Genomic DNA, 16,582 nt, shown 5'->3' with positions numbered 1-16,582 from the left:
TGTTTTAAGCCACCAAATATAATGATGAAAAAACAACAATAAGGTATATAACATTGACCCTCATGGGGAAATAGATATTAGTTAAATAGTCACATATATGACACAAAAATCTGTACCAATAGTTGTGCACATTTAATAGATTTGTAAACTGAGGATGGAAGGAGGGAGGGTTAAATAAACTGCCTGAGGTCACATAGCTTCTACGTAGTAAGGCCAGGATTTGAACTTGATTATCGTTGCCACAGAACTGCACAACGCCCTTAATATTTACTGATTCTGTACTCAGCCCAAAAAAAAAAAAAAATTATGCTGAATAATCTAACTTCTTAAATATCTTCATTCTGAGGAAGAGGAGCTCTGGATAGGAAAAGTGGACATTGTCATCGCTGGGAATGACTTCACATTATAAATTCATAAATGGACTTTCTTGTACATATTTTAAGCCTCACGTGATTTTTTTTCTTGGTGTCATTTATCAACCTACCACCAGCTCTGATGGTGACTGATTATGTTAGTCAGTTGCTGAACCTGAAGGCTGAACACCCTACCAAGGCCATGTTGCCCTGTGGGAGCACTTGGCAGCCAGTCATTCCCTGAAATTGACAAGCATAAAAAAAATCACATAACAGTGATGTAGGTAGAGTGTAAAATTCAAGCCACATTTATTATAATTATCTCTCACTTTCGTGAGAAATAAGTATTATGTAGAATGAAACTCTAGTCTGGTTAAACATGATGGCTAAGACAATTTCATATATTCACCAGATCATTTCGTTTTCCTCCTGGGCATTCAGCTAAAATAAATTTTCCAATTTATTTGACTCTAGCTTGGGTCATGTGGCTACTTCTAGCCAACTGATGGGGAGAGAAGGTCATGTGCAACATCTGGTCAAATTCAGTGAAAAATAAGCATACTTTCTTCAGATCTTTCTCTTCCCTTAATCTGTCAACAGAAGATCCACTGTGACAAAGTGGATCTAGCATGAAAGATGTTCGAATCCCTGAATAACTACTTAGAAGACAGTAAACTCATTGACCTGCATTGGGTAGTCATGTCAGCAAGATATAAATTTTTATTGTGTTAAGCCATTGGGATTTTGAATTGTTTGTTACAGCTGCTAATGTAACTTGCCCTAATATAGACCTTTTCAATTTTTGTTTTCTTATGTGTTTCCTAATTAAACTGATGGAACAGTTTCCAATATTTTGGGGGTTGAGCTATCTAGCACATATCATTGACATTAGAAAAAATAAATGCACATTTTTTTGTCTCTCTATCCTCTTTGATTTCTCTTTTACAAGGAACTGTTCTTTGATCTTGGTTATTTGGTATAGTACTTACTGAAATATTATATCACTTAATTTTAGTGAATTCACCATTGTTTCAATTTATTTTTAAATCAGTATTTTATTAAGTCAAAATTAATAAATCTATATAATGAATAAATATCTGCAAGTCAAAATCAGAATTAGTTAATGGCTTTTTGTTTAATCAAAATAGCATATAATAATCATAACATTTGATATTGACTTGCTGAGATATGTATGTACTGACGAAAACATGTAAATGCTTCCTTTTCTTTTAATCTATCCTAATGTATGGTTACGCTTCATAGATAACTCTACATGGTAATGCTTCTTTGTATTCAGTGCAATGTTTAAGTGAAAAATTTAATGCAAAAGAAACAAAAGCTGATGATTTAAAGGTTCCGTTTAATCATACCCTCCCTAGTCTGTGTCTCTTCTGGGACCTCAGCATTTTTTTCTTTGTTCACATGTTTATTTTCTCATTTCCTTTCCTTGTTGTCAGAAAATGGCAATATTTCATTTTTACTTGCCAGAAAGATTTTTTACTTCAGTTTTATCCCAGTTTATTCAGGACTCTGTTCACCATTATCCCCTTAGACTCCAGAAACTTAATAGGTTTCCAATATCTTAGTTCTCACAAAATGTATCATCTAGTTCTAATTGAATGTCTCCAAATAGTATTGGTAGGGAACTTTGGCAAAGGCTGTAGCAACATTATTTAATAGCAAAGTCAGTTCATGTTCCCTTTCCCCTTACTGCCCTTGCTCCCCACGTAAGGATGCCAGGACCATTTAGTGTAGGCTGAAATCAGTAATCTCATGAGGATGGGGGCAGGGAGAGGCAGTCAATCACAGTAATTGAAAACAAAGAAGTTGGACTGAAAACCAAGATATTTAGAACCTTTCAAATGCTAGCTCTTTTTTTTAATGATGAAGTAATTTAGTAATTTTTTAAGTTTCAATCTTTCCCATCCTAACACAAAGCAAATTGTTCCTTCTAACACAGACTTTATTGAGGCACAAGCTATAACAAGCTGTGCCTTTTAATATGTAGAACTTCTCTGCATACAACTGCTATTCATTGATGATGATGTTGATGATGTATATATTATCAGACGTAATTATAGACATTTTGAATAAGAAAACGTGCATTTTGGAGGATGTCCCAGGGAGGAGCAGCTAGTAGCCAATTGCCTTCGAAATAGATAGTTATTACATTATTTTTTTCCCTAATGTACAGTCTCAGTGGTAAAAGCTTGAAAAATTTTACAAATTTAGAAACCTGACTTTATCTCTCAGGGGAAGAATTACTTTAAACAAATTCCAAAGACTGTACTAAACCAGGAGGCTAACCTGTTATTGCCACCAATATGTTCTCTGTAGTCTCTGTAGCTTCACTTGGGGGCCTGATTATAATCAAAAGTTCATAGGAGCAGAACAAAGGACCCTGGGTATATCAGCTCTATAATAGCATAATGTAAAGGAAGGACTGTCTTTCAAGGGTTCAAAACCCTTATATTTGCTGACTATCGTTAAGTTTTTGCAGTCATTAACATGATAGAGATCCTCCTGCCAATAGGAGAAGGCTGCTGAGTAACAGTTAATTGGCTTTGGCAATATTTCACTCTATGATCTTCCTTTTTTTTTTTTGCGGTACGCGGGCCTCTCACTGTTGTGGCCTCTCCCGTTGCGGAGCACAGGCTCTGGACACGCAGGCTCAGCAGCCATGGCTCACGGGCCCAGCCGCTCCGCGGCATGTGGGATCCTCCCAGACCGGGGCACGAACCCGCGTCCCCTGCATCGGCAGGTGGACTCTCAACCACTGCACCACCAGGGAAGCCCTGATCTTCCTTTTTAATCTCAGTACAAAAATGTACGGATCCCCTTCAATTTCCATTCCATATATGTTATAGATTCAATATAGTTATTGTGAAGGATTTTTATCTTAAATGTTCTGTATTTGATTTCTTTCGTGTTTATGTCTTTGATCAGAGTTTTGATATCATAACTCCAGAGAAAACACACTTAAAAAAGAGTTGATCAATCCTCAATATCTTTTAGATATATTTTATTTGCTTTTCTCCTTCTATGCATTAAGAAATGGAGTGTTTAATATATTAGCATATATACCATTTACCTCTTTAAACCCCATATTGAATGTTAACGAAGATACTGACATGCTGTCACTGTGCTTATCCTTTGGGGCCCGCCCGTCTGCGTCTCATGTGGAGTACACTGACATCACAAGCCAATAATTGTACAACCTGATGGATGACAGCATTACCAAGTAGTAATTCTTGAATGATTTCAATGCCTGTGTGTGCGTGTACCTTAACAGTGTAAGCCTCTCTGTTCCTGGCAAACTCAAAACAAGGTTTACCATAACTTGGCCTAGGAGTGTTAGAATGAGAAATTTGTGGAATTAGGGAGGGTCTAATGAAAATTAGGCATTTAAGAAAAAGGCTATGTAGGGCAATAAGAGGTCAGGTCCCATCTGGGGTTAGAAATTAGTATGGTAGGAGAACACGTCCAGGATAGGATTATCCAACTCAGAAATGTGAAGATTTCCAAAGACTTTTTGAACAATGTTACTTTTGGCAGATTTGTAGTTTACTGATTTTTTTAAGGTCTCTGTGGAAGATGCCACAAGACAAAATCTGGAGAACTATGTCAGAAAAACAAAAATCTGGACCAGAAAGAAAAGAGAAAAAAGCTGTCATTTAGCACACAGTACAAGAGAAGTAAAGGGACCAAATTGAAAAGCATATTAAACGGGTTAAAAAAATAGTACCTGACACACTGAAAGAATAGCTGAGGGATGGCAAATACCCTACCTGGGTCTTACCCCCAGAGATTCTGATTTTAATAGTCTAGGGTATGGTCTAGGCATTGAAATGTTTTAAAACTCTAGAGGTGATTCAAACATATGGCCGAGGTCGAGAACCACTACACTAGAGGGGAAATTAATTCCGCAGAATAGGATGTGGGAGACAGAAATGCTAATTAAGTCCTGGAACTTTGAAATGTTGAGTAAGGTCTTGGTGAGAATATGGTAGAAGGATTGTTTTTTACTAGCCTCCCAAGGACCACAGGCATCAGAAACATCAACAGCAGTTTCAGTTCAGGAATCTGCTGAGGTTGATTCTCCAGCTGAAAAACAAAACAAAACAAAACAAAAACATGGGGAAGAAGTGGAAACTCTCTGGGAGGTGGATTTCTTGAATTCCACAACCTGAAGCAAGAGTAAAAGCCCCTGCCCTTGGGGCACGTAGCTTCTAGACTGGAGAAACCCCTGGCTGAAAATCCTTGCTTATCACAGAATCTGTCACTTGACAGAACACATACTCAATGCAACACCAGGTACCAGAATACCAGGGCTTAGCAGGAAAATGGGAATTCAAAGGCAGTATGCAGAAAGAAAGAGAAGCCCAAGATGGACCTGGTAATTGGGCCTGCCTTCAATCACCTGTGCTAGAAAACAGGATGTATAAAAACTGTGCTAAGAAACAGGAATATCTCCAATAATACTCCGAGAGAAGAGCCATTGTGTTTGGGGACGTTGTGCTGCTCATACCGTAGGTGCATCAGAATGACGTGGAGGGTTTGTTAAATCATTGATCACTGGGCCCCCCTCTCGAGTTTCTGATTCGTTAGGTCTGGAGTGGGACCTGAGAATTAGCATTCCTGACCAGCTCCCGGGAGATGCTGACACTTGAAGAACAGCTGCTCTAATCATGGTAAAACAGTACCATAATTTAACTCCTGGTGGGAGATTTCTCCCATTTGTACTTGAGCTCAAACTATGCAGACTAGAGACAATGCTGACCAACATCTGATGAGGTCAAACCAAGATTTCTTCCATCTTCCAACTTCTCAGGTACCATCAACTGTCTTCTTGGTCTCTGGACAGTATGTACTGGTTTGGGGAATATACTCTTGCCTAGCATAACTATTTTAGGGACTCAGGATTATCTGGTTTTTAAAAATTTGATAGGGGTTAAGGTCAATAATGTGATAATATTGTATGTGCAATTAATGCTTCATTCTCTTTAAATATCAAGGTCATGGGAGACTTGGTAATGAACAAATAGCAATTTATGTGCCTCTGAAGAACTACATCTGTATCTAGTAGAGGCTATTCAGGTTGTAGTTACTGAAAGAAGCCAGCTTGACCCAAGCAAAAAGAATTCATCTAGCTGTGATGAAGCAAAAGAAATTGAGAAAGGGGAGTTTTGGACTGCATATTCTTTAGACTTTTAAATCACAAGGCTAGTAATTCTGACTTTGTACAGCAATATCTTTGGATTTAAACAAGTTTAGACTCTAATATGTAAGAGACATTATGTGCAGTTTTTAATTTTTCCTCAAAAACTTTATAGAGGTAGGAGAGCTATATGCTAATCCGTGTCCTCTGTGTTTCTGGAATTGTCTTATTGGAGTGTATTTACTTAGCATTTCATTTCATTGCAGAAACTCTCATAAACTCTGATATTAGATAATGTGGCTTGATATAATTTGAGGTAGAACGTAGAACTGAGAGTGAAATTTCAATCTTAGGTGCAGAGAGGCCTTTGAGATAAATTCACTGATGTTCTTGGATCCACTTCAGAGTTTTCTGGGGTCAAAATCTACAGACTTCCAGAGGACATCTAAGAGTGCCAGTTGGCATGAGGGCAGGGAAGGTAGGAGTGACTGTCCTAAGAAGTGGGCTGCTTTTCTCTCTCGACATGGAAAGCTGTACTGAACCTAATGGGCAAGGCTGATGGCTTGAGAGGCCACCGTGTTGGGGAGTGGGAATATCCTCTGTGGGCCCCTTGACTCACTCCTCCTATGAGAGGAAGAAAGACCAGGGTGATTGGTGAGTGAGAGAAGGAGCTTGGCCTGAGTGGTTCATCTTCTTTAGGGGAGTCGCCTGCCTGTCAGGCGCATAAGTTCTGGTTTGCCCCTCTGTGTATGTGCGAAGGTTTACTGTATTCTGAGGCCTGTGGTTGGCCAGCATTGCCTGTGACTGATGACCTAGTCTATTTCTGAAGTTTTGTATTAAGAAGCCCATAGTTGCTTCACACCTAAGGCATATATTACAACCTAGCCTTTATCAGTAATAAAGGGGATATTTGGAATGTTATTTGTCTGAGTCCCATTTCTGTCCCTCAGTTGATTCTAAAGTTAGGTAGGGCATAGCAGAAGCACATATGAGGTTCCTTAAAACCTAACACTATTGCCCAGAAAACTTCAATATTATAAGTCTCTATATGTATCATGATACAAAATGGTATGCATTTTCAAATATGTACTTGGCCCCAGCTTCATATTATTTTCTCAACTATTATTTTTTCTTTGCCTCACTCTCCTAATTTATATTTTTATACTATAATGTAATATAACACATAATAATATACAATATAAGATGTGATATGGAGAATATAATATACTCTATATTATATATATATTATAAACTATTTTATGAGATAATATTGTATGTAGCTTATATTTAATCTAATTTTATCTATATTTATATTATATATATTTATATATCTACTTCTGTATTCATTATAGCTTTTATTCATGTAAGTAGACTTACATACTGTTCAAAAAAGGTGGTAGATAAACATATAAGTAAAATAATGGCAGGTTTGGAGACATAATTTCTCAGCATATGTATATATTTTGTGACAACTCATAGAAACCTTATGTCCCAATAACTACTGATCTTGTTTATTCTTATTTTTTCACTTCCTTTATTGTGTTGAAATTGTGTGTTTATAAGATAACGACTGAGGGATACTGAGGGACAGGGAAGGACGTGGTCTGATTTACCTGCTCCTGTTCCTGGCTCTCAGCAAGAGATTGGGAAGCGGATGCAAGGTGAACCCATGCCCAGTAGAGTTAGTCTTCATTATAGCGCAAATCCCATCCCTTCCCTGACGGCTTCTCTGATCACCAGTGCATAAGCTTCCGTGACTGTTGATTCAATGACTGATTCCATGGTAAAAAGTAACATTTATTGAACATTTGCTATGTACCAGGCTCTAAGTTAAACCGTTAAGTTTTTAATTTAATTCTCACGAGTTTTCTTATAAATAGGAAGCTGAGGCTCAGAGAGGTTGTATGACTGTCCAAGGCCACACAGTTGGTGTGACGGACTTGGGAGTCACACATGAGGAGACTGACTCCATAGCCCATGTCACTCAACACTGTGAAAAACTGGCTCTCAAGGATGAATGGGGTGTGCACATGAGCAACACCCAAAGCTAGTGGTTTCTCCCACCATTCTTTGTAGTGTGTGTGGTAATGATTTAAGTGCCCAGGCAAAGCCAGAGTGAGAAGCAAAAGTCCTCATCTGTTTATTTGCTTAGTTTAGGGTCGCCACCCTGCCAGTGTATACCTAACCAATAAGCTCAGTTCCTCAGCACATAATATTTAAATTATAGGCCCATCTTCCTTTTTGTTAAAGTCTTCGAAATCCAGAATGCTATTTGGAATTTTACTCTAACACTAAGTAAGATATTAGTAAAACAAAACAGAATTTTAAATTTATCTTTCTCCCAAATTATCCCACCACTTGCTACTCAGTCTTCAAAGTGTTCTTTGTGGTTATCATTATATCAGAAGTTGGTTTCTGAACATGTTAAAAGCCCCTGAGCCGTTCGGCCTGGGTTACTAAAGAATATTCTTGTGGGTTCCACATGCTGGCATGTAGGTATGCTAAGTGCAGTGAAATTCTGCTCTAAGCATAAGTCTGGTACTCAAACTGATTTAAATGATTCATGTTAATTATCTAAAAGAATGTGACCATGAACATTGGCAGTGAAAGCTGTATCTTATTTTCTACTTTATCTTGAAAATGAATGAGGAAAAAATGTGTTTGGCAAAGACTGCTCAGTCCCCATATTTTTTTTTTTTTTTTTTTTTTTTGCGGTACGCGGGCCTCTCACTGTTGTGGCCTCTCCCGTTGCGGAGCACAGGCTCCGGACACGCAGGCCCAGCGGCCATGGCTCACGGGCCCAGCCGCTCCGCGGCATGTGGGATCTTCCCGGACCGGGGCACGAACCCGCGTCCCCTGCATCGGCAGGCGGACTCTCAACCACTGCGCCACCAGGGCAGCCCACAGTCCCCATATTTTTGACAAAGCTGCTTTCAGTTCAGAAGGCTCATCTGTCCTGTCTCTCCCTTAAATACTTTGACAGCTAAGAGAGATGCTTAGATAGTGTGTTAATTGCAATCACTTGACAATTTTTTTCTGATTCCTAATAATCAAATTACTTAATTTCAGAGAAAATAAACCTCAATATTGGACACAGCTAAAAGAAGTAAAGATGAAAGAGAAGGAACAGGAAAATAATGGAGGTTTTAGTGCCAGGGTCTCTCTAGTTTGACGTTAAAAGAACCTGGTTTAAATTTTACTCTGAAACTTACTAGTTGAATAACCTTGGGCAACATTTTGATCCTTAGTTGTTTTTAATACTACTACTACTAATAATAACAAGTCTTATTTCAAGGGACAGTTATGATAATTAACTTATATTTGTGGTCTCATAAATAATGTATAATACAGATACACAAACAAATCACTGGCAAATACTATGAATAATTTTTTTTTCCTGTGAGCCTCCATGATTGTACATTTTTGTTGCTTCGTTCTTTTAAGGTTTTCAGATAGCTTACAATAAGAATCAAATGGTTTAATGCTGCTTTTGAAAGAAGCATATGGAAAGTCAGTCAGACAACCGTATTAAAAGATCATCAGCAAAATTCTTTCCTCTCATCCTCCAGAGCATCTTCAGTGAAAAGAGAGGGTAAAGAGAAAGATTAGCTTTTATTTTTTGCCACATCCTGAAAAGAATATTTACTTCAGGCTGACTGACACTTTAACAAGTTACTTCTTCCAGTAAGAGGTATTTTATATGCCAAACATATATTTGAAACTTTAAAACATATTGTATAAATTGGCCAAAGTGAGACATAATTCCAAATATAAAGATAAAAGTATTGCATGCCTTTTTCACCAGAGGAAATAAATTGTAGAAGTATTTGTAATTTAATTACTTTTTGTTCAGAAAATATAAAGATGAGTTTTGAGACAAACTATTCTCTAGCATTAGCAAAGTTCTATATCAATTTATTATACTTAGATAACCTAATTTTAAGATCCTTCTTATATATCATTATCTAAAGTGGATGTTGATTTCTATAAGTAGTCCTAAATTAGTTTGATTCTACTTAAGTAATTTCAGGTGTTACAGACCATCAATATGTATTCTAAAAGAAGAATAACATGTGTTGCATAACACAGTGTTATGACAAGAGAAAAGAAATCATTGCTCCATTGTTAATGGATACAACTGCCTTCACTGAGTTCTCTCCCATTCCTATAACTTCACTAAATTTAATTTTCATCCCTTTGATGAGCTTATAGCTTCTTCATCCATAAATGCTATTTTTGAAGCTGAATGTGTTTATTTCAATGGGAGTTTTCTTTATAGGGTTAATTTTAAACAATCTAGCCACTTGTTCTTTCTGTGAAAGAGAAAAATTGGCCTTCATTTTAAGATCAATGGAGAGTAATAGCAAGAAAAGCATTCCTCATTCAAGAAATTTCCTATTGGCCAATTGTTACTGATGTGTTTTTTTTTTATTAGTTGTTAATGTTATTTACTTATGAATACATACCTTATCTCATTCCAGAAAGTATATAAGGCAGTTTTTAAAGCATGTATGGTAATACTTCAAAAAAATCTCCATGAGGAGATTAGGATGATAGGAAAATAAAGGTGTGGGAAATAATATGACACCAGCGAAGAATGAGGCAACAATTAAGAGCCATTTTTCTGAGCAAAATGATAAGCACACTTAGTTACAAGACGTATGACCCAGAAAATAAACAGATTTCTTAAAAATTGCAACCTGTTCCTCCACGTTCTCATGAAAGAGCATTGTGTGGCGTTGTAAATGCCCTCACGCCACCCTACAGCAAATACAATCAAGTGCTTCATGGGACCACAGGGTATAACATTCCTGGTATTTATTGAAGATGCAGGAACAGTGCAGGCTCACTTAATTAGAGGTAATTATGTAAGACTAAATAATGTGATATAGGTGAGGAGAAGTCTAATTATCTGGTTGGAGCCAAGGAGAATTTCCTGGAGGAATGGAAGTTCATATCTTTCAGCAGAACTTCCATAAATATTAATACAGTCACTGAGTACTTTTCTGGGCAAAATAAATTACTCATGGTCAGGACCAATGTTTTTTTAGACCTAAGAGGAATGGAAAATCAATAACCCAAAAACTATAGCATGAAAATGGAAACAAATACCTGCCTTGGTCAAAAATGCAGTCTCAACTTAAGCCACTCAAAGAATACAGAATTTTGAACTATTTAGTTTTTTGGTGAACCGTTTAAGGAAAATAGGGAAATGTTTCCCTGGATCCTAGACTCCCAATATATATATATATATATATATATATATATATATATATATATATATATATATATATATATATATATATATATATATGTGTGTGTGTGTGTGTGTGTGTATATATGCATATATTCAGGTTATTACTCATAACTTGGATATATGTTGGCAAATATATATTCACAATTATTCTTTGAAGTACAGACTAAGTAGTTAGTCTAAGCCATTTTTTTCTTACAGTAATTAGATAACAGTCAGTTGTCTATAAATGTTACTTCTAGTTCACATTATTCACCCATAGAAGAATGCTTTTCTTTCTAAGAGTGCAGTATAGAATGCACCTGGCATTCAGCTCAACCAAAACCAGTTCAAGTTAAAAGGACAATTAGAAAGTGGTAAAAAAATGGAGGGAGGATAATATAATCTTTCATTAGTCTGTTGGAAATTATTTTCTGATATGAGAACATCACTATGATTATACATTATGAATAACTGTAATCTTAGTCAAGTTACTTAACTGCTCTTTGTCTCGATATCCTTCCTCATCTATATTCAGTGGGAATAATAATGGCACTTCATTGTTTTTTTGGGAGGAATAAATGAGATAATACATGTGATATTCCTAGAACACTACTGACACATAATAAGTGCTCAGGGTTAGCTAGTATTCATCAGTAAGCAAAACGTCTGAATTTTGGTCTTATGGCTTATAACCAGTTCCTATCCATATCGTTAAAGTAAAATGAAAGCTCAGTAAAAACTGCAACAACTTTATGTTATACCAGCACATTTATCCACTGGCTAATATAGAACATTATGATGGAATTGCTGGGCCTAAAATCTTTTTCTAACATAGTATCCAGTGGATCCTGGATATTCTAGATCATCAGAAATCACGTAAGTCATGAATCTGAAATACTGTTGCTGCATATAATTTTCAAAACAGAAATACTTTCAATTACCCTTTTCCAACCACCGAGGAGGTAATGAATATACTACCACCAATAGAAATCAATAAAGCTCTATTGAGATTCTAACCCTGGGAATCAGGGGTGGTTTGGTTCACTGACTAGGTAAATTGTTGGACTCATAAATGGAAGCCTTGCAGCCTTATAGTAATTCAAATTCGGCTTTCAGAAAAAAAAGTTTAAATCATTACATTGTAGTAGTTTTCTGTTACTGCATTGCAAATTGCTATAAACTTAGCAGTTTAAAACTATACCCATTTTTAAACGCATAGTTTCTGTGGATCAGAAGTCCAAGGATGGCTTGACTGGGTTCTTTGCTTAGGGTCTCACAAGGCCAAAATAAAGTGATGGCCAGGGCTGTAACCTCATGTAGTACTTGAAGTACTTGAAGTTTCTTGTATCTTTAGGACTGAGTTTCTTGTATCCTTATATACTTGCTGACTGTAAGCTTCTCCTCAGCATTTAGAGAATTCCTGCATTCTTGCTATGAACATAGACCCATCTATTGATATCTTTAAAGCTAGAAACAGTTTCCCTTGCATTGAATTTCTCTCATGCTTCAAATTTTGGCCCTAACCTCAAGACACTGATTTAAGGGGCTCATGACTTTAGGTCAGGCTGACCAAGATAATCTCCCTTTTTAAATTTCAACTGTGCCATATAACATAACCTATTACAGGAGTGATGATACCCCAATATATTCATGATGTTAACAATTACAAAGAGCATGGACACATCAGGGGATGGGCCACTTAGGGCACATCTTAGAATTCTACCTACCACATATATCAAAGGCCTTAAGTATTAATCATTCCAAGTTTAGACCAAAGGGTCTACTCTGTTGGCATAAGATGCCAAGTCTTTGACTTTAAAAGAAAGAAATTGGCATTTAGAAGCAGTTATCCTATAAATTTACAACTTTAGAATATAAAGTTGTCTTTTGTACAGTTGAAATCAATTCTAGGCTAAATTATGCAGAACCATACTCTTGGCATCAAGGACAAAAAACTGAAGACTCTGATCCCATCGTTCCCTTTGTCTGTCATTTACTATGAACTTTTTCATCAACTGGACCTTATATGGGTGTGTGATCAGCGTTCACTCAAAAAGTGTCACATAAGATCAAGAACATGTGCAACCACTGCCTTTAATTTATAAAGACGAGATAAATAAGTGTATTTGACCTTCCAGAATCTGAACTTACAAAACTGCATTAAAGAAATTCATGCCATGTTAACCAAATTCTAGAATCCATTCACATGACTGGAAGTATTGGCTTTATTTCATATTTTCCCATAGGGAATTATATGCTAGTTATTTGTTTGTAAAGAATTTATAGTAATAAGTTGTTGAGATCTGAGTTAAAGTTCTGAATTTTGTTCCTTATGTCATCTTATTTTCTTTATCATATTGATTTTGTTTGTTTGGGGACTTTTTTCCAATAGGTGGTGGGTGAGTAGGTTGGTTGATTGATTTTTGCTGTTGGAACAACTTCGTAAATATCTTTTAAAAATTATGTATAGCTGATGTTTTCAAATGTGTTATAGTTTTATTATAGCACATGTATATATCTATATCTGTATCTGTATCTATATCTATCATCCACCTAAAACCAGTTTGCTGATGATGACTTCACCACAAAGGATTGTTAAATCAGGGCTGACTTGTATATTTCAGTCAACTACAAGGGATTAGCAGTGGCTTTCTGAAACCCTCAGTTGTTAGGGTTTCTGAGTCTGGCTTAGCCAGTATGAAAATTAGAAATGTTTGCATGAAGTAAGGGCTAGGGTGTGTAAGGATACAATGCCACATATTCAGTACCTTACAGGAAGGTTGTTATTCCAGAATAAGCAAATACTGAGGAAAGGTTGTATAATAAATCATCTTTTTATATATATATATATATATATATATATATATATAATTAAGCTAATATATAATATATGTATTATATATATATATATAATTAAGCTAATTAAGCTAATATGTATATATATATTCGCTTAATTTTACTTGATGGCAGGAAGAACTTCAGACTCTCATGAGAATGTCTAGGGCCTCCTGGGCAGCAAAAAGGATTCTGACAGCAAGGCATAGCTTAAAAGCAGTCTGCAGATAAAATACACTTCCTTCACAGTTTTGCCTAGGGTAGGCTTGGTCTCAAATGGTAGTCCCTCTATTATGCATTTGGTCTTCTGAAGTGAATAAATAAACCCTTGAATCCAAATTCCCCAGCCCTACTTAAAATAAAGAATTCACTATGGTACTCACCAATCCGATGAAATATTTTTTGGAAGAATGACAAATAAGTTTAAATTAAAATATTTAATTTGGTAGATAACTGCAGATATTCACTGAGTTTTTTTTTTTTTAATATTTCTGCAAGATGGAAAAAGGAACAGGGCAGATGAGTTAAGCACTGAAAAACTTTCTTCTTATACTCTACATTGATGCATTCGATTAGAGATACAGAAATCACATATAGCAAGATTGGTATTAATGACTATAAATTCTCAACAGAAAATCCCCTTCACAGAAGCCACACAGTGAAATGAGTCAAGCACTGAATGTTGATAAAGACTTAAAAACAGAGTCATAACTAAATGTTCAGAAGAAAAGTGGCCTGCTGTCAAGCCTGAAACTTTACTAAAAAGAGGGGAAGAGAAAGATAGAGAGAGACAGATGGCAAAAGAGAGAAAGACAGGAAAAGAATAGTGCAGGGGGAGAATACATAAAAACTACTGTACTGTGAAAATCTAATTCTTGTATTTTAGAAGGCAACATAAACAATAATGAGAATGTTTACTATTTTAATAAAGATGTATCTAAGTCCCATACAATTTAAATACATGCTTTTGTCTAAATATTTCATTTCCCTAGTTATCAAAAGTAGTTATTCTAAGAAAATTTACACTTGAATGACTGCCCCCAATATGTTCTGATCTTGTAAAGGTGATGTAATTTCCCTTTCGGTTTATTTGTACTTAATTAGTTTTTGTCAATGTTGTACATTCATTAGACTCCAGCATTTCAAGGTCTGCTTGTTTTCTGATTCAGAAAAATTAGTCTGTATCCTTTAGTTATGTACAAAGCCTACCATTTAATTAGGAACATGTCATATCAGATTTAGGTAATGGTCTGTAATCTTGCCAATGCCTACATTACTGCTGAGGGTAATCAGTCATTTAGGGAAGCGTATTTGAGCTTGGAATACAGTAAAGTTTCGAATCATTGTCCTTTTTCTGCATTCTTTTAGTTTTCTTCTATTACATTTTAATCTCATGTCTTTTTTCTTTACTTCAAACTTCCCAAACTTCCTTATCATTTTAGGTGTACTATTTGAATTCACCTTTTCCTCATTGATTGCCTCTTCCCCTAATTTTCTCTGTTCTAACTTGATAGAAACTCTTTTATTTTTCAATTTTATGAGGAAATATAAAGAAAACAAAGTGAAGTATAAAGAAAGCAAAAGAGTTTCTGAATGTTAACCTCCATCACATTGAACATGTTCTGGAGAAAAAGTTAATATGAAATTATTAAGATGGAACATCTCCACTTATAAGTAAACAAAAATCTATTTAAAGAGAAGAAACCCTAATAATTCCTCATACAATGCTTTAAAAAGTCTCAGGAGTGGGAGGAATCAGTTACCTCAGCTTGACCCATTGGTATGTTTTCATAGTTGTATAGATTATCCAGGTCTTCTAAGGTGGCATCATAGGTTTCTGAGTCATAGTTGATGGATTCTAGAGTTGGGGCAGCCACAGCAGCATCCAAGATGACAAGTCCCAGAACGAGTCTTGCTAATGTTTTCATTTTTCAAACTTTCCTAATCAATAAATATTAAAACACATACATATTTAATTGATAATAACTTATGAACAGTTTTCACTAAATAGGAATGATAAATCACTGTCAATACTGAGAAACTCAAGCTGGTAACTTTCTTTCCATGGATAATTTATAAACATAGCACATGAAATTGTGTGGCTTCCGAGGACTATTGATGCCAGATGCTCAAATGAATTCACAAACCTGTCCACATTTTTACAGTAGATATTGGAATTATGGTGAAATTGATTTTATTTTATAGAGAAACATGGAGAAAATGGTATGCAGAAAGACTGTGGTATACTTATTCACAAAAGCCTTCACATTATCTAAGAGTTTTACCACTTACTAAGCATTAAGATTCTTTCATCTACTCTGGGATGTAAGGATGATGAGGATGATGATGATAATCACTATAATTGTCACACCACTTTACAAATGAGGAAACCAAGACAGAGTTGGCTCGTAATACAGCTAGGACTGTTTCTTGTACATTTAAGTTTAGGGCTTTTTCCAGACAAAATAATGAAGGTTTGTTTTTTCTTTCTTTTACTTCTTTGTTGCCTCTGGGTATCATTAATACATACATAATTTAATATTTACACACATAAAATTAATATTTAATGCAATATTTTCAAAGCTTGTCTTAACTAAATGGAGCAGACAGGAAAATTATTTTTTTCCTTTAGCCCTTAGTGTTTTATTTCAATCCTTAGTGGCTATCTAAAGTTTAAACTCAGAGTCAATAGGAATACATGTCTAAAAGTCACCATTTAGCAAGATTTCCTTAGAGGAGGATTTGCACACACATGGGAGTAGAGCAATCTTTTGTTTTGTAATTCTTTAATAAATGCTATTCTTAGTTTCCATGGTAACATCATGCTTTTGGGAGATTCAGTCAAGATCTTATCATTTTAATTATTTTAATTCTGTATGTACTCCTTTGCATACATTTTAGTTTAGAAAAAATCTCTTATGTTTAATATCAAACATTTAAATTAGGCCTATGAAAAGTGTTACCTAGTGATCATTCATTGAGGAAGCAAAGTATTTGTAA

General features: G+C 35.6%; 1 protein-coding gene across 1 annotated transcript in view; it reads right to left on the bottom strand.

Moving 5' to 3' along the window:
* EPYC (epiphycan) overlaps positions 1-15,510 on the bottom strand; it is a gene marked incomplete at both ends in the record, with an annotated part of 35,198 nt that extends 19,688 nt beyond the window's left edge. The window contains one exon of the mRNA XM_081249140.1: positions 15,346-15,510. Within this exon, the coding sequence (XP_081105266.1) occupies positions 15,346-15,510 (165 nt within the window). The remainder of the gene's footprint in view (positions 1-15,345) is intronic.
* Between the last annotated feature and the right edge of the window lie 1,072 nt (positions 15,511-16,582).

This window comes from Mesoplodon bidens, assembly GCF_964165515.1.
Source record: "Mesoplodon bidens genome assembly, chromosome: 11".
Lineage (NCBI taxonomy): Eukaryota > Metazoa > Chordata > Mammalia > Artiodactyla > Ziphiidae > Mesoplodon > Mesoplodon bidens.
The sequence above is the reverse complement of the archived record's forward strand: the minus strand, read 5'-3'. Positions and strand labels throughout refer to the sequence as shown.